General features: G+C 38.3%; 1 protein-coding gene across 1 annotated transcript in view; it reads left to right on the forward strand.

The window, feature by feature from the left end:
- The first annotated feature begins 556 nt into the window (after window positions 1-556).
- The window catches only part of Dkk2 (dickkopf WNT signaling pathway inhibitor 2), a 95,536-nt gene continuing 70,801 nt past the window's right edge, over window positions 557-25,291 (forward strand). Inside the window, exon 1 of the mRNA XM_013023723.1 lies at window positions 557-786. Coding sequence (XP_012879177.1) covers window positions 565-786 — 222 coding nt within the window. The 5' untranslated portion in view covers window positions 557-564. The remainder of the gene's footprint in view (window positions 787-25,291) is intronic.

Consider the following 25,291-nt stretch of genomic DNA (forward strand, 5'->3'; position numbering starts at 1 on the left):
TCTAGCATCTACCTTGAGAAAGAGGGACTTGTGTCCTGGGAAATAAGTGGAGGCATAAAGGGTAGGAACAAAGTAGGAAAAGAGAAAAAAAAAAGTAACCGAGCCCGGAGGAAGAGGCATTGGAACAGACGACCTGATCTGAAGAGGAGGATTGAAGCGAAGAGATTCGGGCCGTGACCACCGAGGTGCGCACGGAGCACCGACGCCGGCCGTGCGCGAGCAGCGGCCGGACTGAGTCTTCCAGCACCTTTGGGTCACGCCTCCTTGGCGAACAGACGCCTCGCCTTTGATTGCCACTAGTTCCTGCAGAACTTCCTGCCCCGGGGCAGAAGCGGGTCCCCGCTTGGGTAGCGCTTGCTCCTGAGTTGACGCTTGAGACTGAGTCCCAAAAGGTCCTGGGACCCCCCCCCCCCGAACACCCAGACGGGTTGGAGGAACCGTATCGGGATCCCTTGCGCCCCGCTTGAGGGGCTGCTGGGTGGGGGTCTTCTCTCTCCTCTCGTATTCACGCCCTTGGGGGCTTGGCGCCTCCTGAGACCCCCCCCCCCATCCCCTCTCCAGGAGATGGCCGCGAGGATGCGGGGCAAGGATTCCTCCCGCTGCCTACTCCTCCTGGCCGCGGTGCTGATGGTGGAGAGTTCGCAGCTCGGCAGCTCGCGGGCCAAACTCAACTCCATCAAGTCCTCTCTGGGCGGGGAGACGCCTGCCCAGGCTGCCAATCGATCTGCGGGCATATACCAAGGACTGGCTTTCGGCGGCAGCAAGAAGGGCAAAAACCTGGGGCAGGTAGGAATCCCCCCCCATTTGTTCCCCCCCCCTATCCTCTTCTGAGTTAGACAGCATTGCTCCTGCGCGCGCCGTTTGCCTGGGCGCGGGGCGGCGGCGCGCGATCACAGTCAGGTGTGGCGCCGCTCGCTCCGCAGCGCGGAAGGGCTGCGCGGGTACCCGCTGCGGGGCGGTGGCTGGGGCGGTAAGTGAATGCCTGGGGTGGGCGGGCTGCTTTTCCGTGTCTCCTTTGTGTGGGAAGTGGGCATAGCCCGGAGGATGGAGACCTAGTGCGGGCCCCGTGGGAGCAAGTGGCCAGAATGGTCCTTCCGCGCCGTAGCCCAGGGATGCGAGGGATGAAGATGTCCACAGCAAGCGTTGCATGGACTCTACCGCCCCAAGCGCTTTCATGCTCACTTGCTTAATCTATTCCACTTTGTGAGACTGGTGCTGTTGCGTTCCCACCCTTCAACGAAGTAAGGAGACACAGAGATCAGTGATCTTGCAAAAAGGAGCACAGCTTTTCCTTCCTTCCTTCCTTCCTTCCTTCCTTCCTTCCTTCCTTCCTTCCTTCCTTCCTTCCCTTCCCTTCCCTTCCTCCCCCCCTCTCCTTCTCTCCCTCCCTCTCTCCCTCCCTCTCTCCCTCCCATAACCAGTGGCAAAGTAAGATTTCAGTCTGGGGTAGTGAGCAACCCGGGCTTGGAGCGCCCTTTCCATTTTACGATCTGGAGGCAGGACTTCCCCAAAATTTCGCAACTCTCCTCTCCCAACCACTTTTCACAGGCACAGATCAATTCCAGTAGACGCGCGCGCTTGCGCTTCTGATTCAGGTAGACCTGTAAATCAATCTTCCGGGAGAATGAAAATAATGAGGTGACAACTGTCTAGGCGCCAGCGGGCGACACAGCAGAAGACACCAGAGAGGCAACTTCCCGCTGGCGCCTCTCTTTCGGGGCAGATGTTTTGGCAGTCACTTGCGAAGGCTTAAAGAGCTACACAGCGAGACTGGAGCGCTCACGCTGGGCACCAGCTGCCATCTGCCCGCGCCCAGCGGCCAGGAGAGGGGGCTCTGTGGGCACCGGGAACCACAGCAGCTCCACCTTCTGCTCCTTTTATGGGCGGCCAAAACCAAAGGCCTGTTTGCCAAACGCCATGCTCACTCCGCCTAAGTGTTAACCCCTGCTGGCTGTCCATGCCCAGCAGACTCGATTTCCGTGTCTGCTCAGAGTCGCTGCTGCGGGCCTGGCCGTGGCGCGCCCCGGAGCGTCCGCCATCCAACAGGGCAGAGGCGGGCAGAGGAGGTAGGGTGAAGGTGGACAGATCAGACCTAAATCGACCTAGAGAGCTCCAAGGGATAGTTGTGTTCGTTTTGCAGTTGGAAAATGCTTTTCCCAGGGCTTTGCAATGTCCATCATTTCAGCTTTTCTCTCAAGGCATCACAAAGTATGCAATAGCAGGATTTGTGTTTTTTTTTAATGAAATGTTCAAGGAAAATAAGACACTGTACACATGCGTAACGATGGGTGTGTGCACAAAAAGCTTCTGCGCACAGGCGCCTTCTCCTTTCCCAATGTACCTGGGCAGTTTCCACAAGCGATGTGCCCAACAAGGTGTTAGCAATGCATCTTGAGTTGGTGCAAGGGGTAGAAATGATGTATATTTTTGATCCAAATGGAAGACTTCTTTAATGCTCCTGACTTTGAATTCTACATTGTTGAAAAGCACTCAATGTCGAGATCCTCTAAGGACAGAGGGACCTACCAATCTTGTGCAATTCCTTTGGTACTAACTCTTCTGGGATTTTCCATAAAGCGCTTGTTGATCCTGTTACACACGTTTGCTCTCTGATAACTGATGTTCCTCTACTAAGAATCAGTGGGAGAAGGAAGCACTGTGGCCAGCTATGCCATTACACAGCGAGTGCACAGCAGGTCCCAGCCAAAACCCTAGCTTGCCTTTTGTATTTTGGTATTATACTTGTGAATAAATAGTTACAAAGGATGGGTTTCTATTTCGCCATTTCTCCAAATATTGACGTAATTATGCTTGTGAAAGAGAGATAACAATTCTACTTGCATCGCTTCGATTTCAAGGTTTATTTGACAAATAAGCTGAATGTCTGATATGCTCTCTATAATTTAGCCTAGAAATATGACATATGTACCATACTCAACCATAATTGGTAAATCCTAAAATTTTGACAGTACAGCAAATAGTAACTTATGGAGTTAATGGTAAAGCAAGTTCAAATGCTAGGTTGTCCTCTTTGAACAAGAGGACAGCTAATGTTTTCTATATTCTACTTTTCTCAGTTGTCTAGTGGATGAAGAAGCCAATAGATTTTTCTCTCTAGTAAATATTCAAAAGGAAATTCTCTGGTATCTCTTAACCTATCCCCAGAGAATATTCAAAGAATTTGTCTTATCTTTGAATATGGATTCATCTGTTTTCTTTACTCCACCAATTACATGGTTACCAAAATTTTAGTATCTTTATTTTTCAAACCAGGATAGAAATTAGAGTCATGTTAAGAGGGAAGAAACCATTTCTTTTGTAGAGAACGCTCAATGATTGGCATGTAGCTGCACTGAATTTTTATTATCATAACAGCAAAGTATGATTGAGCAGATCGAACACAAGCACCAAACAATCAAACCATCTATTTATATAATGCCATCCTGAGGACTAATAACTTTGAGTTTCTTCCCCTACCTTTATCCACGATCAATAATGTTGAAATATATGCCTTTCAAAGATTAAAAAATCCCCAACAACTTTAGGGTGCAATTTCAAATGGGCAGATTAGAAACAATCTTGGATCTTCTTGGTCTTAAATAAAAATTTAACAACTGCCAATTTTAATTTTCCAGGATGGAAAATTAAAGTAAAAATTTATAGTCATTGCAGAATAAATTATTGAAGAAATTTATTAACCTATAAGAGCAAAAATGAGTTCAAATGTGTACCAAGGTTTACTTGATGAACTATGGTTTGTTTTTATCAGAGGGAAACATTCTTACTCATAGTGATTCTCATTGTTCCATAAGCTAGGTGGCTTATGTGTAAATTATGTTTAGAAAATGCGCCCTTAACTTTTAAGAACAGTTTAAAAGATGCAGAGAATGAAACACACTGTGCTCAGAAGTGTTAGGATTCTCAGCTTTAGATCTGCTTTCAAAGGCACAGCTATGGGTAACGGTGAAAACTGTCAAAGAAACTGAGAGTGAGAATATTCAGATGACTGGTACTGGATTAACAATTACTTACAATCTTTCTTGCCATTTAACAAAACAGTTTATGAATATAATATATCTTGGTCAATGTCATCCCTTTCAACATTCTCACCCAGACCTCCCTGATTCACCCTTTTCACATTCATTTTCATTTGAAGCATTTGCTAGTGGATTTTATAAGGTAGTAAATGTGTAGATAAATATGAGGTAAATTAAGTTTCAGGACTGTTACTAATATATAGCATTGGCTATATTTATAGGAGAGAAACATTTTAATTCATAGCGATTCATATATTTCAGCTTCTTAGGAGAATATTTCATGTTTAAGGTCAAAGCAGGTTTAAACAAAATCTCCACTATCATGTGGACAAATGTATTTTGATTAGACACACTGTTGCTTGACATTTGTTCTGAAGTTTGCCATATCGAATTTTATGGGCCATCTTCAAAACAAATTAAAAATCATACTCAAGCAATTCAAACAACTTCCACTTTTACAATTCACAATTTTGTTTATGTGAATGAAAGGCTTAGATGTTTAGTGTGTTTGTAAGAATTTGTGAGAATTTCCTCACTGGGCCTTACTGAATCTAGCATGTGAATTTCATTTGAATGCAAGCGGTAGTATTTTGAAATTCTCTCCCAAGTGATGAGTAGAACAGTGACAAATGATTATATTTTCAATGTAGATAAGCTTCTTGGCATGTGTCTCCAAAGAGAAGCTGAAACTAGTGGAATATAATTTCTGACTCCATGGGTCTTTATTATATTATAACTTGGACTGGAAGGTCAGTGGCTGAAGTGAAGTTCCATGTGAGATTAAAAGTGAAGTTGAACTCGAGAGTCAGTTAAAGAGCATCGATATTTCAGGATTGTATTTTCTTTAACAAGAGGCTTTCTGCACACACAAGCGTTCACGAACGAACTCCCTGAAATAAATTATATACTCTGGTTTTGTAGCTGATCGCTTCATTTTCTGCAATTGCCCATGACTTAAAAAAGAAAACAACAGCCTAACTTTCCTGCATTAGAGAGTAAGTTAATTATTTCTGGGTAACAGCAGAAAGGCAAATAACTTTTCAGATTAAAACTTCCAAAATAGTTTAAAAGATTTTGAGATGGTCTACATTAAGATTCCTTTTCTTTCATTATAAACCATAAGAATTGATCGTTGATACAAGTGGAAGTTTACCTACAATATAGGTTTAAAAAAAACGTTTTAACGATAATGTCAGTATGTGCATCCATCATTTTATTTTTTGCGCTAGACTAGAAAGAGGAAGAGGACAAGTTGACTTTAACTCACTCCAGCTGTGGCTCTGACCCTCTTGTAGTCTTTAGGATTCCCTCATATACAAACTTTTGCCCTTCTCCTCTTTCTTAACATATTTCAAGTGCACAATTTCTAAAGATACTGCAAAGACATAGAACAGTGTTTGGTCTATTCCATTTTAGGAAAATATTGTCCCTTGCTCTTCTCTATACAAACATGTTAAATGCTGAATATTGGATCATTTGTAAAGTTGCGGTAGAAACCTGTAATACTTAATATATTGGCCATTTTAGTCATTCTTTGATATGGAGGTAAGATCAAAATACATTACAATCTTATTTCTATCTGCAACTCCCTGACAGTTTATTAAAGTTATTTTTACATCATTAAACCTCAATTTGCTTGTTATTTAAGCCAGATAAACCTGCTTTTAGTTATTTTTCTGATCACTGAAGAGATTTATGTGATGTGTGTGGCTGCATGAGTATCTTGCTAGGTCATTTTAAAAAAGAAATCTGAGTGAGAGCTACAAAGAAATAGAAAAAAGATTAATTAGTACGTATTTATTTTTACATTCTGTAGCATCGGATTAAGATGACATGGAAAGATGAAGTATGGAATGTGTAATGAAAATATAGTACTTTGTTTTAAGGTAAATGGAGGTCACTGGTCTCTTTCTCCTGGATCCACTCTTGCCAGGAAGTAGAAGAGGACATCATATTTTTTCTCTAATTGTTGGATTTGTTGGGACAAATCTAAACCATTCTCTCAAACAAAGAGGTCAATTGATATAAATTATAGGAGTTGGTTTTTTTTTAATAAGAACATCTGTACACAGGAAGAAAAGTCACCATCTAAATATTTCAAATAGTGGCTTTCCAATGTGTGTCTCATACAGATGACTTTGGGTCATTGCCCACTTTGGGTTAAAACCAATGACAAGGAGGCCATGGATGACACCACTATAAACGCTCCTTCATACGAATTGTTTCTTGCATAATGGTAAACGGAATGAGAGAAACTTCATGCCAGAAATTTCACCATCATATTGAAATTGTTTCATTTTTAACTCAATGTAGGTAACACTGAAAACAGAATTGCCATTCTCATTCTTAACTGCCATTGTTGCACCTGTACAACTGATTAGATTTGTGGGATTTTAATCACTAATTTGGTTTATCTATGACCTACAAATCATAGATGAAGAAATATAAAAATCAATAAAACACAAAAGTAGTGAATTTTTTAAAGACTGTTTTTTAAAGAGTGTTGCTAATTTCTCTCACTACCAAATAAAGTGATTATGGCACGTGAGTTATCCTTTAAAATATTTAGCAATATCTCTTTTAGTTAATTTACTTGTAAATATATTGACATTTGTTATACCTAATAGATTAAATTTGAATATTTTGTGAACATAGTAAATAAAAAAGTCATTGAATGAATGAGTACATTAAGTGGAAAAAGGAATCAAAGCATATAATTAAAGTATCTTCTCAAGATGAGCAAGCTGTCAAACTCATCCTACAAGATATTAGCTTTATCATGTGGAATAAGATAAAGCACATGTTCTCTCGTCTGAAGATCGAAAGAACTGAGTGATCTTTGAATGTATTCTTTCCTTTAATTGGCTTGCAAAGAGTTCTGGTGCACATTAAATTATAGTAAGAGGTAATACTGACTGATTGCATACTTGCTATCAAGCTTGACTCCAAATGTTTCATTTGCATTAACTCTTAATGTTCCAGGTGGCCTTTTGAAGCTAGTCTTAATATCATCCTTACTCTTACAAATGATGACACATTTAATAAATGATGAAACAGTCATAACAAAAACACAGAGAGCCTATGCAATTTGTGCAGTTCACCTAATAGTAAATGGAGAAAGTGGAAGTCCAAATGTTTGAACCTGTCTATTTAACCACCAAGCTAGGATGCTACATTGTTCTGGGTTTTAGAAGGAACAAGGACTTTTCTTTTACCATTCTCTCTTATATGTTATAGCAACAGGAGTTTAACTCTCGAGCTTCATTTAAAATTCACAACAAAACACAAAACCCTCAATTGCTGCCAACAACGCTGACATGCTGCGTATATTATTGTGCCACAGATGCACGGGCTGACAGCATATCACTATGTTATCTCCACGTCTGCCTCTTCTCACCTCCCTGCTGTGGAAGGTTGCTGTGGTCTAGGAAAATCTGCACCCAGCTCTCTCACATAAAACACTGTGCAGCCCCTGTAGAAAGGGCTGTTGTTGGACAGGTTCGTCTTTCCTTTATTTTTCTCATATCAGCGACTCTCACCCCTGTCCCAATCTCCCCAAATCTAGCACTGTCATGAGTCTGGTGTGTTCAGGCCTTCTCAGTATCTTCTCTATATGACTTGACTAATTTTTCTTAAACTGTCGTTTGCTGGGGGTTGGGGAGGGGGTGGAGACACAGGCTCGTTATATGCTTTGCTCTTGCTTTTGCTTTTTTTTCCATCTGTGCCTTTCCAGAACCAGAGAGTCAGTGTGAACATCATGGCACTCTAGTTTCCTATTAGGTCCTAAATACTAGCTTACCACTGACTAATGTAATGTCCTTGGAAAAGTCAATTTGTGTTTCTAGCCCCTTTTAAATAAAGGTTTATAAAGTAATTATGACAAGAATACCAATTATAACAGTTAAAATAGTTGACTTACTGTGAAGTAATGAGGCTACATGAGCTAACACATAAAACTCTTCTGTACTGGGTGCTGGTGGCTCATTCCTATAATCCTAGCTACCCAGGAACTGAGATGTGAGGGTCACAATTTGAAGCCAGCTTGGGCAGGAAAAGTCTGTGAGATTCTTTTCTCCATTGAATTACCAAAAAGCCAGAAGTAGATCTCAAGTGGTAGAGTGCTATCCTAGGAATGGAGGAAGCTAAGAGACAGTGTCTAGGCCCTAGAGTTTAAGCCTCAGTACAAGGACACACCCTCACCCTTCCCTCCACCTAATCTTAAAGCAGAAAGGACATCTACTGATCATGGTGATGTCTTTATTGCTGTTACCATTACAGAACTAAGCAAAGTTCAGGGCTCTTGGTTTGAAGTAGATGCTTAATCTAGACTAGAACATGCTGTGTGTGAAGGAAACAAATGAACTCAATTACACTGAGGCTGAGAATTACAAGACAGAACAAGACAAGACAAAATAAACACAAGCACACCCATGCTGTCATAGCTCCCTTACTGTATGTTCCCATGAAAGGGATGGTGTCTCAATGTGTTCTTATAGAAAATGAACAAAGTAGCATATGAGTGAGGGAGTGGTGAAATTAGGCAAAAGACATGGATGTAAGATGTTGAAAAATACCACAGGAAATAGAGGTCCGGTCCTAACAACCCCAAGGAACTGAAATACTTAAGCAATATAGGACAGATTGCTGCCAGCAAATTACTCGGATGCTGTCCCAGGTCAGATAGCCTGCAGAGGCTGAGCCCTGGCGTCCTATGGTGCATCTGGGCCTGCGCAGCTTGCTGGGAATTTGGAAGGCTGACTGTGCTCTTTTGCGTGGCAGCCATCTCTTCCAGAAGGACTTTGCTCTTAGAGGCTTGTTATTTCTATCTTACTCTTTATTTTATTTATTTAATTTTATTTTTATTTCATCTTGAGTCTTTTCATAGTCCTCCCACACCTTGGGAATTTTTTAGTAATGTTATACTGAGAGTGAAATTCATCTCCTGGAAATGTATGATAAAGTTCCTATGTGTTAGAAACAGATTCTTTTCCTACAAGTCTTTCTACCTGGTAAGAGAATGAGAACCTTCATCTAAACAGAAGGCAGAGGGGAAAATGGTCCCCTAAAATCGTCTCAAGTTATGGTCAAATAGTGGCTTCCACATACCTTCTTGCTCATTCTAATTTCATTTGAACCCTCTGAAATTTGGATTGATGGGGGCTCATGTTAGCCTCAAACTCGAAATCTTCTGTCATCTGCAGTCTTTGGTCTATTCCTTATATTTAATTTATCACTTTATTTCTTTAATAGTCTGCTATTTCTGTTTTCTTTTCTGGTGCATTTTCCTCCACAGATCCCCCTATAACCATCCACTGGTAAACGCTGGTGTTTCTTCAAGTCCTGTTTTATTTAGTTGTTTTTTTTTCTTCAATGATTTTTCTTTCATTTTTTCTGGAATCATTTGCCATATATGCAGCTATCTGCATTCAGCTTGATAAACTCCTGATAAAGCATTTCTTTTCTGGAAACAACAGCAGCAACAACAAAATTCCTCCCAGAAGGAAAAGCAAGCTTCTTTATGCCTAAGGTCAGATTGTCACAACCAAGCAATAAGATTTTATAACTATCAAACCCCCTACAGATTCATGCAGGCTATAAGAATCAAACTAGATTTTCCCATGCAACGTTCTGTTTCACTAATGATGAGAGAAAAGTTGGTCATTTTCTGTCAAGACAGGTACTTTTTATTTGTTTATTTTTTTAATTATTATTTATTTTTTATTGTGAAAATACTGTACAGAGGGGTTACAATTACATTGGCAAGATAATGAGTACATTTCTTATCAAGCATTGTAGCCTCCTCCTTTGTTTTCCCTTCCCATCCTTTCCCATCCTCCCCCCAGCCAATCCTCCCTGCCCCTCCCCCAAAGTTGTAAAGTTCGTTTTCGACATAACAACTTGTACTTCTCATTGTTGCAACGGGTCCATCTGTATCCTTATTTAAACGACTTGTTTTTCCCCTTCCCCTCTACAAATTATTTAGAAAGTTTGGTGTTTGAAAGACCTTCAATACTTTTCTCAAGGATACACTTGTTATTCAAGAGATTTACGTATAATTAAAATGTAAGAGTAATTATGACTTATGCTCATAAAACATTACATATTATAAAATATGTAGCATACATAATTTTGAGATAATCTACACATTTTAAATATATACAATATTTATGTTTATAGTTTGGATTATGTACTAAAGAGTCACCTGCCTTATTGTTTGCCACTTTTTAAATGGCTGTTTATTAATTTTCAGTGTAACCAAGCCTCTTAACATTTACTCTTAACTCGATAGACTCTTAAAATGCTTGAATATGGGCTGGGAAGTTGGCTCAGTGGTAGAGTGCTTGCCTCGCATGCATGAGGCCCTGGGTTTGATTCCTCAGCACCACATAAGCAGAAAAAACCGGAAGTGGTGCTGTGGCTCAAGTGGTAAAGTGCTAGCCTTGAGCTGAAGAGCTGAGGGACAGCTCCAGGCCCAGAGTTCAGCCCCCACGACCAGATCAAAATAATAATAATAATAATAAAATAAAATGCTTGAATATTTAGGGCTAATGTAGTGATGCATACCTGCAGTCCCTTGTAATCACAGGTGAGGTAGGAGGATCAATTATAAGGCAGATCAGTCGAAGGCCATCTTCAACAAAAGTGGAACTAATGAACAAGGAAATGAACTAAAAGAAAACTAAAAGTGAGCTAAAAGAAAATGCGTAAGAGGATGTGGCTCAGGAATTGGCTGCTTGCTGTGAGCCCCCAAGTTTGATCTCTAGTACTGCCCAAAAGAAAATAAAGTATAATGTGTGAATATTAGTGACCGAATGAGTATAACCATTATGGTTCAAATGGAAAGCTTTATAAATGACTGAGATCACCATTATATCATCTAAATATTTCAAGGACTTTTACAATAAAATGAACTAAAACTGGCTATTGGATATCACTTGTTTTTTTGACCTGGGACCATGAGAGCTCAGAGATATTTCATGATCTACCTACTGTGCCAGGGCTAACTCTTAGGAAAAAAGAAATCTCCCTTGAGCTTGGATCCTCTGACTCTTTAAATACCCAATGCAACACTTCCTGTGAAGTCTGCAGTAATAGTGCAAGAATTCAATTCAATTATTTTCAGTAGATTAAAAAGCTGAAGGGAAATGAACACACCGAGCTCTTTGTCAAATGTAAATTGATACATGTTCAATGATATTAAGATTACAATGTCGCTGGGAAGTTGGCTCAGTGATAAAGCGCTTGCCTTGCGTGCTTGAGGCCCTGGGTTCGATTACTCAGCAGCCATAAGCAAAAAAACAATCCAGAAGTGGTGCTGTGGCTCAAGTGGTAGAGAACTAGCCTTGCGCTGAAGAGCTGAGGGGCAGTGCCTAGACTCAGAGTTCAGGCCCACGACTGGACCCAAAATAAAAAAAAAAAGATTACAATGTCATGATGACAATTGTGTCAGTAGGTTTGAAACAAAATTAGCGAAGGCAAGTGACTTTGACTGGGTAGTCCTTGCTCAGTTTCTCAGGCCTGATACTTTAAGACGTGATTAAGGAAGAGCAGGGCAGAGTATGCACCGGAAGGCTGGAGACACAAAGAAAGGGAAGAGAGTAATGGTGACTTTTGAGAAGGGAACACAGATTGCTTGACCTTGGTCCAAGCTTTACTAGGATAGAGGCCAATGGCTTTAAAACTTTCCTGCCAGAGTCAGAACTAAGTTTTACATTGCAATCCAGTACTCCCTCTCACAATCCTGTTAGGAGTTCCAAAAATAAATGATCTGATGATAGTCAATGCAGTATGTCATTGAAAAACTTTAGATCGCCTATTCTGCTCTAGGCTCTTCTCTTTGCTTCTCTTTCTGTCTCTTCCTTCTCCAAAATGCTGGCCATGGCTCCATGAATTGTTTTATCAAAATCTATTATTTGAATAGCATTGACTCATAAGACTACGGCATTGTACAACTCAGGGTATTGTGTTTGGGGACCAGCCTTGATTTTAGGAATATTCTAGGGATATTGGAGGCAAGTAGTTATTCAAGGAGAAAAACATCTATATCCTCAGAACCTTCCCATTTCCTCCTGTAAGTCTGTCATTGGCCTTGATCGCTTTGCCCCATAATTAGCTCAATCTCTTCCTCTCTCTACACTCCAAGCAGTACATGGTGCATTTTTCTTTAAAAAATTATTTTTGGTGCTTCAGGCATGTTTTATCTGAATACTAGTGCTATTTCCTCTGGGAACATGCAATGTGTATCATTCTACTTTGTTTCTAAGAATTTTATATGGAAGACAGTTGCAATTTCGGCACAGAATAGTAAACAAATACGAGAGAGTATTTGATATAGATTTAATAGATTTAGTCACTCTATTTTAAGTGTACCAGACGTTAAGAAAATCACTGCACACTTTTATTTTACAAGTTTTGAAAAATCATCTTTTTGGTCTCTTTGCAATCTATAAAACTTTTTTATGCCTATAAATTTTTTTTATAAAACTATAAATCTCTTTGTATTAACATCCTTGAAAGCTATTTTACCCAAAAAATTCCCCAGATTTTATAAAACCTTTTTACTCTGAATTTATGGGATCAAATCTGAACTAGCTAGAATCAACCCAAGAATAATGTATCCTGCTGCAATTGTAAAGATGGTTTGCATTTTGGTAGATATATGTTTTTCTGGGTTTTTCCCCCTTGGTTGTGGACCTTTTACTCTGGGCCTGGGTGCTGTCCCTGGGCTCTTCAGCGGAAGGCAAGTACTCTACCACTTGAGCCACAGCACCACTTAGATATATGTTTTTGAAAAATTATAGGCAGAGAGATTGAAAGTGGAAGTTTTTATTTCTTTTCTTTTTTCTTGCTTGTTTTGAGTTTCTTGAGTTTCTTTTAAAACTTTAATATCACACTACTATTTTCATATTTCTGAAAACTTAATTGTTTTTTTTCTTACAGGCTTCAACTGGCCTTCTTGCTATTAGAATACCCTGTTTCTTAGTACTAGTGAGAGTGGCTAAAGTGATAGAGCACCTATGTAGCAAATCTGAGACTCTTAGTTCAAATCTGTGCTGCCAAAAGATTGAACAAATATTCTTGCCTATATCTATCAAGCTTTTTTTTTTCCTACTATGTTTGGGATATGTTACTTTCCACATAAACAGAACCCTAAAAAAGTATGGTAAATGATTTAGTACAGGAATCAATGTGATTTTAGGGTTGTAAACTGAATTTGAGGATTGTATTTTGGAAAAATTACAGAGTATGAAGCCCAAATAGAGAAACAATCACTTGTAAAGCCAACATTCATTGGTGTGAAACTTTAAAAGTGGGAGAGAAGAAATAAGTGGACTTTGTCAAGAACATATCAAGTTCTAAGAATGGATATGTTCCAAAGCCATTAAAAACATATCAGTACCTTTCTAAGTAAGAATTTCCTATGTGACAGTGTGATATCTGATTTTCATGTTACATGTATACGAATCTCTGAGGAGAAAATACAGTGGAAACTGTTCAGAAGTCATCAGGGTAAAATCACACTCAAAGAATTAGTGCCACCCTTTTCTATTATCACTAAGTTAATGCCTTTTGTCTTTAGGACACTTTTAGGGTTAGAGAAAAATCAAGTTAAAAGTTTAGAGTTTTCCCAAACCCCACTTACTTGCCCTTCCAAGTTTATAACTTAGGGTTGTATAGTATAATTATAACAATTGATGGGCCAATATTGACATATTATTATGAACTGAAGTCCACAACTTTCATTAGAATTCCCATTTCGAGCTGTTTTGTGTGAGTTTTGATAAGTTTCTATGGATGTGTGTTTACCATGACAAATTATGTGCATTGCCTTAAAAATCCTTTGTGCTTTCCTACTTATTTCTTCCTCTCCCTCAACAGTCTCTTTACTCTCTTCCTTTTCTGAGATGTCACAAAATTGGAATTACAAAGTAAGTGGCCCTTTCTAATTGTTGTTCCACCTCCCCCATAGCAATATACATTTAACTTTCCTCCATGTCTTTTTTTTGTGAGTGTATCTTTTTTTAAGCTAAAATTATTTTCCCAAAACAAATCAAGAATCCAAATTTAGCTAGCTCTGGGTGTGTTTTTTGACTTCTAGTTTCCTTGGTCAATGAGAAAAAGTCATGAATTTTATAAAATGTTTTAATGAAATGAAGAAAATGATTATAATTCCTGGGAAAACTACAATAGAGGAGCCTACAGAGGAAAATAAAGCAAACTATTACATGTTGTTATGTGGTTAGATACTCAAGGAACGATTTACGTGTTTCTTCTAAGGAGTTATAGCCACTTGAACAAGTGTAAGACAAACCAAGCATGTTCAAAATAAAACACATAATTTCTCTAAAACTTGCTTTCCCTATTAACTTGCCTATAAAAGTTAGCTTCATCTTCTAGCCATTTGTCCAATCTAGAAGCATTTCAGTTTTTCTGTTTTCTTTCCCTGCCCCTGAGTCTATTTTGTCATTCCTTTTGTTCTAACAGTACCATTATTATTTCTCAATGGAATACTACAATGTTACAAAAGTTTTGCACTTCTGCAAATCATCTTCCATAATACTTCTAAAGTAAGCTTTCTAGGATAAAAATCTGATTAGCCTATTCTCTCTCACTATGTTATTTTTAGGATGCGAAGTTTCAACCTTCCAATCTGCTATAAAACTATACTATTTCTTCACTTTGCCCCTCAAGGGACACAGTACCTGAGAGGCAGAGCCAAGCAGTCTTGCGCCTGTATAATTCATCCATATGACATGGTACCATGTAAGTCCCAGGCCAGAAAAACCATGTAGAGTCATTCCATCGGTACATTTTAGAATCCAGATATGATTAAAATGATCACTAAGTCATTCAACTTGCTAATGGCTTACTTCTTAGGTATATTAGGAAATATAATTCCATTCAACAAACATTCATTTGACACATACTTTATGCTGGGTCCTTATTATATGAAGCAATGAAACAAAGATAGTACACTTGAGAAATCCAGTTGACACTTAAAGGTTGAAAGAGATGCCCAGAAATTGTCTAGTTCATGCTTCTATTCTTATAGAGTATTAAAGTTTGACAAGTTCATAAGTTTATAAAGATTTTTAAAGATGAAAACACTGCACTTCTTATTTATTTAGCTATTTTTTGTTAAAATTAAGAACGTATTGGTTGCTATCCCACACTAATAAATAAATTAAAGATGATTAACACAAAGCTAGATGCAAATCTTCTTGCCAAAGTCTTTCCTTTTTCATGAAGAGAAAATGCAATCAAAGTTATTTAAATTAAACTTCCCAGGTTATAGTCTGGCTGGACATAGATGGATGGTTAGGACCACCTGTAGGAATAAGATTATCTCCATACATAATCATGAAAAGATCTGGTTGTGGTGGACATTATGGTGATAATGAAGCCAGGTTCTGGAGGAAGAAGAACAAAGAAGAGGAGGAGGAAGAGGAAGAGGAGGAGGAGGAAAAGGAGGAAGAGGAGGAGCAGGAGGAGGAGGAGGAGCAGGAGCAGGAAGAGGAGGGGAAGAGGGAGAAAGGGAGGGGGAGAGACAGGGGAAAGAAAGAAAGAAGGAAAGAAAGAAAGGAGGAAGGAAGGAAGGGAGGGAGGGAGGGAGGAAGGAAGGAAGGAAAGAAGGAAGGAAGGAAGGAAAAGCATCCTTGTCTGCCTTTTCTTATTCAAATATTCTAGCAGGAATTCAAAAATTTTTTTTTCATTTTTAAATAACATATTACTCCCCGGGGAAGTTGGCTTTTAATTTTATAGCTTACAAAACACTAAAGAAACACCAGAGGGAAAGAGGTAGGCTTATAAGGAATGAGAAGTATGGGAAACAAAGAGAGTGTATAGCAGTCACAGCAACCTCACTATGGATAACTGAAGAGAGTCAAGTGCAGTGGAGAAGATATCTCACCACTGGAAGGCTCAGAAACGGCATGTGTCCTGAAGTATAACAAAGAAAAATTTAATAAAGACACAAGCTTAAAACATCATAGATTTCCAAGTAAGTACCTTCACATCATATTTTCCCAATTAGTTACTGCTATAGAGTAATACGGACCTTTGGGGCTGTTTTCTGCTTATTTAATTTATATGACTTTTAAAATTATCTTTAAAGAGTTGTACAACAGTTAAAGATGAGCACTTATTGCACATTACTTACCTAGATAAATTAACATTAAGAATGTTCTGATTGCTATAAGACTTCAATAAGATGTGAATAACACAAAGCTAGGTAAAATTTTCAATTATAATGTCAGTTTCAATTTAGCATGCCAGTTTTTAAGTACGCGTCTTGATCAGTATAATGTTTTCCATCATTCTAGACTTTTGATTTGAAACTAACTTCAGAAATAATTCAAACATTTATTCCTCCTAAGCCTATGACCAAAACAACATGATACCTACTGATTAACATGCCATATTCAAAATACTTGGTTTGGATATGCTTTTTGTTGTTTTCATAAACCAAATATTCCACAGAAGACGAGGATATAAAAGAAATATGATGTAGTTTCTTAAAACAGCTCCAAAAATAGCAAAAAAAATCTAAACTCCATTCTGTGTCAAAGCACTGTGCTGATTATAATTTTACATGTTTGATGTCTATTACTTTATGGTGGAAATACTCAGTTGGGATGATAGTCTTAAAATGAAAAAAAAAGGAAAATTTCTATTTGTCGTTTGTTAATCTGGTTTTGTTTTTTCCATTGGAAGAATCCAGTCAGAATTTATATGACACAGTTCCTGTTTCTGAGAAACTTGCTATACTCTAGAAGCTATTAATAAGCATGGGCCAGCAATGTGTTCCCCACCCCAAACCCGCTCTATTCCTGAAAGAAGAAGCAAGAACAAAACTATGTCCAGTGCAACTCCCTGCAGTCCAGCCTGGTTACGTACAGTACCTCATGTGTGACTTGTTAATTAAAATGTGTGCATGGAGATCAGAAAAAAGAAAAATTCCCATCAAAAGGACGGCAAAGAGTCCTTGAATTTTAGAGAAAAGACTGAACTTCTTAACTCAATAAAAATGTTTAAAAATGCAATTGTTCATATTAATACAATGCTTCTAAAATGCTACTTGGAAAAATGGGTCAATTTCCTTGCTTGCCTACTTGCACTATTCTTATCTTTCTCACACTCTTTAGAAGGAAATGGCTTTTTAACAAGAAAAGTCTTAACAAGGGGTTTCTTGGCTACGGCCTTTGCCAGGCATTATAATTGGAATTTAGTCTTGGTTGGTTATTGTTGGAAGCACAATTGACTTGGGCTCAGGTTTTAGGGCACAGCCTCTCCAGTGATTAATGATAAATGGAACTGAAGTGTGCTGTGGGTTTTCTTGTTAGAGAAAACAAGCTTTCAATGCAAAGGGCACAACTGTACTCGATGGCCTGTAGCTTACAAAATTAAAACCAAAAATATGGTTTCTCTGAAGGGTTCAATAATAACTAATGTAGACTAAGTACACCAGAAATTCTTGTGTGTGTGTGTGTGTGTGTGTGTGTGTGTGTGTGTGTGTGCGTGCATGCGTGTGTGTGTGTGTGTGTGTGTGTGTGTGTTGGTCCTGGGGCCTGAACTCAAGCCCTGGATACTATCCCTAAGCCTTTTTTTTTTTTTTTGCTCAAGGCTATTACTCTACCACTTGGGCTACAGCTCTACTTCTAGTTTTCTTGCTGATCAGTTGGAGATCTGATGATCTCAGCCTCCTGAGTAACTAGATTACAGGTGTGAGCCACAAGTGCCTGGCTTTCTATCAAGTCCATATCTGGTAAAAAGTCAGAGACTAACTGGAGAGATTTCTCTGTTGGTGGGATTGAGGTGTGTTAGATTTCTATTTAAAATATCTTAGGGAACCCAGGGAGAATGGCCAAAGTAACAACGAACAAAGGATTGGTTTCAAATCCATGCTATCAGGATTTCAGGGTCAAAAGGGAGTAATGACTCAATCATATACCCAAGAATATAATAATAAGAAGCCATAGTAATTGTTTACCCATGGATATTAAACATAGCTTCACTGTATTCCTCCCTAAGAATATCCAGCATCTAGCATTACTGTCCCTGTGTAACTGTGCTGTCTTCTAGTAGATAGAGACAGATAGCATTTCTTAGAGACTGACTTTATGCCAAGATCTAAAAAATAAAACTCAATTTCTTGAGGCCCTATGAGCTTCTCATATGCAGAACACTTACTACGTATTTCAGGAAGTCAGTCAGGGAGGAAGGATGCTTTTAAAAGTGAACCTGGAGTTTACAAACAAGCTCAAGAATTGGTATTGTGGTGGTTTGGCCTCTTATTCATTCTTACTATGAGACTGTTTTGCCTTGCTGGGTTAATTAAGAAACCATTTAAGGTGTGTGTGTGTGTGTGTGTGTGTGTGTGTAGATGTGTGTATGTGTGATGTGTGTGTATGTAAATATGATTATTTTTCCTCTATTTGGGCTTTTATTTTTATTTGTTTTAGCAAATATGTTTATTTGTTTTTATTTGATTAGCAAGTTTACAGAACTGTGCCTGTAAAGTTTAGAAGTGTTAAAGTTCTTTTCTATGTAGAAGATTTTAAAAGGAGTGCAGATTGTATCTATAAAAGCAAAGGTTGTATCTATTTAAAAAACAACAAACAACCCCCCTGCCAAGTGCTACCAATGAAAAGCATCTTAAATCTCTAATCGCCACTGAAAGACAAATTACTGAAGATTTAAAGACAGTTTGTGCAAAATGTAGCCCCCTAACATTTGAAGAAGTGTTCATTTCTACTTTTCTAGGTATCTATTTGTTGATAGGAAAAAGGCGCTGAAGACTGTTCTGGGGAAGCTTGATTGTCCTCTATGTTTTATCCTGACCAGATTTCCATTGACTAAAAAGTAAAGGCATGAGTCCAATGTCCTATTGTGTCTTCGTAGAGGTTGGGTAGGAAAAGAGTCCCTTGCTTGGCTGATGGTTGCAAAGCAGCAACAGGAATATGAAGCATTTTTGGAACGTGCACATGCGCAACACCTGGATTTTTTTTTTCAGAGTCAGAGTCATACTTCATCCATCACTAGAGTGAAAAGCCAAATGCTGGTGTGAAAGAGGACTTCTGAGGCAATTCTTGTGGAGCTCACAAGTCTATCCTGCTTGTCATCTCTTAGACATAAGCCTTTAATCCCCTCTTCCTAAAATTGTTTATTTTAAAATGTGAGAAAGTTTAAGGATGTCACAGCCGAGCTGTGTGAGCTTTCTCTTTAAAGAATCCCATCTTTCAAACCCATCTCCAGCAAAGAAAGTGGCATGTCATGTGCTGAACAGATGGGCTTTGGGCAACGGGGGCCTGCCCTTGTGTGCAGCTGTGACGGTCTGGCACACAGGTGTCCAAAGTTGGACCTTGTTGAAATTCCGACACCACCTTCTCCTCCACTGGGACGTATGACTCGGGTAGACTAAACTGCAGTGACAACAGATATATGGCCCTCACCATCACAGCTCTGCCTAAGGCGCTCACAGAGCCTTCTGACTCAGATAGAATGTTAGATGGTTTGCTCTAAGAGTCTGAGCCAACATTTTGGTTTTGATTTCCGCTTTTATATGGTGTATTGCCATTCACGGCTCCTCCCTTCACCTCTGAGAATTTTGGGGAGTGCTCAAGAAGAATGGGAACTTTGCACAGAGGAAAGCCATGTGGGCACTATTCAGTCAAACCAACAAGCAAACGGGCAAAGCTCAAAATGGTGCTATATTGAGTGACCACCTGCTGAAGCAAAAGAGGATTTAAAATAAGTGTGTGTGTGTGTGTGTGTGTCTGTGTGTCTGTGTGTGTCTGTGAGAGCCATTACTTGGTCTTGAACTGAGAACCTTGTACTGTTGATTAGCTTTTATGCTCAAGACTGGTGTTCTACCACTTGAGCCAACCTTCTAGTTCCAATTTTTTGCTATATAATTGGAGATAAACGTCTCTCAAATTTGTCTGCTTAGAACCACAATTCTTAGATCTTTGCCTCTTGAGCAGCTTGGGTTACAGACTTGAGCCACTGGTACCCAGCTATAAAACTCATTTTTAAATGAGAATATGGAGACAAATTTATTAAGCTTCTTATAGAACTTGACAAACAACTACTGTGAAAATAAAAGGAGATTTTTTTTTAATGTAGGCAACAGGGAAGAGACTTAGTTGCTGTTCCTTCTACATAATCTCTTACATAATCATTTTAGTCTCACCAAAAATATTTCCCAGTGCAAAACCCAGATGTTTTGGAGTTTGGCTTTTTTTTCAGAAAGCAATATTTAAGAACTTTCCCATTCCTTTCTATCTTAGTAACAGCTGCTTCTAACAACTGCTTATAATGAATATGGCCAAGTAGAAAAGCAATTGTCCACATGTTCAAGAATGATTGTACCACAGTTCAGAACTTGACATTGTGTTTTTGCCCTATTGTTGATCTGCTTTCACAAGAACACAAATTTGAAAATTATGTCTCATTTAGGAAAACCTACTCATCTTCCCTAAAGTATGCCCCATCAATTGGATTTGCTCTGCCTTTACATTAACAGTCACAATTATTCAGTGACTAAGGAACTACAAATTTATCATCTTGAAGCATCCCATCATTTTGATTACTTTAAAAGGAATCAGACACCATTGAAGAGAGATTCTGATATTTGAAATATGCAGGTTTGTTCTGAAGAATGCTAAACTCAGTTTTGCAGCATAATACAAAGATGATAAAATTAAATACACAGGGCAATAGAGATCCCTAAAGTCTCTACAGAGAGTTGAGGTTTTGATGTTCTCCTATAATCCCAGCACTCAGGACAATGGGGGCAAGAGAATCACAAATTCAAGTCCAGCCTGTGCCATGCAGTAAAATAAACAAAACAAAATAGTCAAAAGAAACAACATAGGTTGGCCAGACTCAATCATGACAAACTAACTCTTACATTTCTTGAATCTGGGACTGACATCAGTATGCTGTGCATTTATTGGGTTCTATAATCACTCCTCTTTGTGGTTCAATAGTCTCCTACTTTTTTTTTTTTGTCGGTTGTGGGGCCTGAACTCAGCCTGGGCACTGTCCCTCTGTGCTTTAGTTCAAGGCTGTCAGTCTACTGCTTAAGCCACAGTGTGACTTCTGGCTTTTTTTGTTTGTTTTTTGTTTTTTTTTGCTTATGTGGTGCTAAGGAATCAAACCCAGGGCCTCACATATGCAAGGCAAACACCACCACTGAACAGATATATAGTCTCCTATTTTAAACCATATATATAAGATTCTTATCTTTATAAGAAAGAAAGGCAGGAAAGTTACAGGAATTTAAATTAGGATGAATAGCATGCATCTAAGGCAAAGCAGATCTTCCTAAGGAAAGAGCATCATATAAATATAAGAAGCATCTTTAGAATGTTTATGCTAGCATTTGTTTTATTGTCTACATTTAGAACACTTTAAAAATTAGTATTCTAGAAACCAATTAAATCATCAAGTCTGCCACTGCCAGGCAGCAAAACATGATTGAAATAGCATTTGTTAACCATACCCTATAAAAAGAAAAAAAAATGTAGGGTATGTTCTTTGCTTTAGTAAAAATGGGAATTCTCAAACACATTTGTGTGAACAGACTACATCAAAACCTATATGAACAGTTTTCTTTATATTTCCATTTTCCCTATGTTTTTCTGTTTTTTTTTTAGTTTCCCTGTGCTTAGGTGTAATTGTATGTACCATTGGAAACTCAACAGATTTTTCCATGGTGTTCTCTAATGGTCTAATGGTAAAAGGTTATTTAGATTCCCAAACCCAGGTTTTCAAATAACTGTGTGTGAGTCTTATCTGTTGTTTAGGGTTAAGGAAATGATATCACACAAGGTGTGCGAGGATATTGTTATATTACATTATTTACAATAGTTTCCATTTTTATCATAAGTATTGAATTTTGCTTCTTTAATTTTCATTGATGCAGTCTCTATGATGATTTATCTATTACAGTGGTACATAGATATTTAGGAAAAATTGTATTTCATTTTATCAACTAAAAGCATCTTCTTTTGTCCCAATCTCAGGCAATTCTGTGGTTCTATTTATAGGATTCAGTATTTATGCCTTAAAAGAGATGAAAAGTAGAAAGGTTATTAATTGGCACTTATATTAACATTAATAGAACTGATTATGAACCTACGTATGTATTGTGATGTAGATCTTAAAGGAAAGAAGCTACTACTTAACAAATGAGGCTTTAGAAATTTGTACCTATGTGGATATTAGTGATACTGGAACAATGCTTTAAAATATTTAACTATAGGAAGTGGCTCTGTGGCTCAAGTGGTAGAGTGCTCGCCTTGAGCTGAAGAGCTGAGGGACAGCGCCCAGGCCCAGAGTTCAAGCCCCACGGCCAACCAAAAAAAAAAAATTAACTACCAACTCCAAATGAAAGTAAGAATACTGGCTTATCCAATGCACCATAAAGAAACCATAAAGAGAGTAGAAAACAGGCCACTAACTGTAAGGTACAAGGAGCATAGCCAAACCAAATCTTGTGTGACTAAAGATTAGTCTTCAGAATAAGCAGCAAGTCTTTAGGAATCGATAAGGAATTGACAGAGAGACAGATAATCCAGTAAAAATGGGCATAGTACATGAGCAGGCATTCAACAGAAGACAAACCATGACTAATAAACCTTTTAATAGAGACCCGGTCTTATCAGTAGCAAAGAGAATGCAAGGAATACATTGATCTGCCAATGTATTACATTTAATTATAACTATAAATGTTGACAATAACAAGTATATGGGTACACATGTGCAATTTTAGCCTATGGTTCTTGGGAGTTGAGTCACTACAACCAACTTGCCAATGTCTTGTATGCCTAAACAGGCAAATACTGTAACCTACCAGTTCTTCTAAGAATATAACCTAGAGGAGCAATTGAGCATGCACACTTAAAGACTCCTAAGAAGCAGAAGAATGATGGAAAGGTGACACTGATAAAGGTATGTTGTACTCATAAATTGATGACTTGACTTGATGTGCTGAATTGAATTTCCTTGATGAACTTGATGTGCTGAATTGAATGTCCTTTGTACAACTACTTAAAGATCATTTTAAAAATAGACATATAGGGGGGCTGGGAAGGTGGCTCAATAGTAGAGCACTTGCCTTGCATGCATGAGGCCCTGGGTTCGATTCCTCAGCACCACATAAGCAAAAAGAAAAGCTGGAAGTAGCGCTGTGGCTCAAGTGGTAGAGCGCTAGCCTTGAGCTGAAGAACTGAGGGACAGCGCCCAGGCCCAGAGTTCAGGCCCCACGACCGGACCCCCCCAAAAAAATTAAAAAATTAAAAAAAATAAAAATAGACATATAGGATAAGGACAATAACAGTGCTGCTTGTGAATAACAAGAGACCAATGACAAATCGTGGCAGATTAGCATATAGAGTGTTAAGGGGGAACAAAGGTAAATAAATGAACAGTGGCTAGAAGGAAAAATGAATGAATAGTTGAAATACAATTCTCTTTTAGGTTTTTTTAAGTTACTCAAGCAAGTATAAGGTAAATAAAATTGGGGGGGAAGTCATGTTATTTTGGAGTCAGGATAAGGCAGATGTGCTAAATAGAGAGTAAGTATTGATACTTTTCTAGTTCTTGGATTGCATACTGGGTACACGGTTGCATTTAATAAGCCAAACTATTTAAATTTTTAAAAACATGATGATGATAGAAAAGAAAAGCCCAAAAACCTCTGGATGAATTTTTATCTCCATCCAGGTGCGTTCTTTGAGAGTTGAGAAACGAATATTTCTTCGTGAGCACATCCTCCAAATAGTGCACCTTCTATAATTTTCAAAACATTTCCCCTTGGTTCTCCAACTCTGGGTGGTCATATTTGGAGCATTTTTCTACCTATCCCAGAAAGAATTCCATTGTAGGAAAAAACCTTCATGCTCTCAGAAACCCCTATTTCTGAACAGTATGTCTCTATCCTGTTGCTCTGACATCCTTGGAAATTATATAAACATGAAATTACTTGAAATGCATGAGAACAATGAATTCTGAGTTCCCAATAGAGGCAGTGACACATATAGTGATAACATTTATTTTAATCATATTTAGAAATGATATTATAGAATTTTTCTGCTGCAAATGTTGGGGAATCTAATTGTTCCCTGGGTTCCTTTCTTATATGAGATTGTATGGTACGTCTTCAGATGTGATGAGACAAGTTGAAATCTCTTTAAAACCTATGTTAAAACTTTCTCTCAATAACATTGTGTACATGGAATATAAGTTTAGCTTTTGGTTACTTTCCCTGAGATGTTGTGGTTAAAATTATTTTTGTTAAATGCTGTTATATCTGGTTAAATGCTTCCTCTTATAAAGATCATATTGTTATTCTTTAAGAGAAAAATTTTAAAAAATCATGTTTTTTAGTATTGAGCAGAGCTGTCTTACAACAAGTGGTTTTCAAAGTTTGGCACGCAGATTCTTGCGTGTTTCATGGATTTTTTTCAGGAAAATGAAAAGATCAAAACTTTTCACTAACATTAAGTAGTTAGTTGCTGCCTTTTCTCACTCTTGATATTGACCTAGATGGCACAAAACAGCGTTAGGTTAAATTGCTAAAGCCTTAGTCATAATCAAGACCATGGCACCAATTCTACATTCAATATGTTGCATTCTTTACACAGGCTCATAACATTTGATACTCATTCATGCACCCTCTCTCACTAATTACTCTTAAGAAATATCTTTGTTGAAGCAAGTATATCACATCTTGACCCTTGAGTACACATCTTTTAACTGTTTGGTATGATGAATGGGAAGCATTTTTTTTCATGCATGAAGCACTTTTTTTGGCTGCAAACCAAAATATGATTGTGTAAGAACTGAACACTAAGCCAAATTGGTACTTTTTTCCATTAACACCATTTTTATATGAAAGAATGACTAGCAAACAAACTTTGGCTGCCAGACTGAGGTAGCGTGGTTGGTTTTTTAATTTTTTATTTTTTTTTTCAGAAATGAGCAAAGTGAATCCACCCATTGCTTTGAGGAAAACAACATACAGCATTTGTTGTCATCTTGTCCTAAGACAACAAACATTTTTGAACTGATCCATGAAAGATGCTACATATTGATAGTATGCAGTAGACTGGTGGAAACCCACCAGAGTAAGAAATGCTCATTAGTTTAGGATTTCATATTGCAACCAATCTTAAAGAAATAACTTTCTGCCAAGTTTTAGTGTTAGTTGAAAAAGTGTATCTACAACTATATTTAAAAAAGCTACT

This window comes from Dipodomys ordii, unplaced genomic scaffold (assembly GCF_000151885.1).
Source record: "Dipodomys ordii isolate 6190 unplaced genomic scaffold, Dord_2.0 Scaffold70, whole genome shotgun sequence".
Classification (NCBI taxonomy): domain Eukaryota; kingdom Metazoa; phylum Chordata; class Mammalia; order Rodentia; family Heteromyidae; genus Dipodomys; species Dipodomys ordii.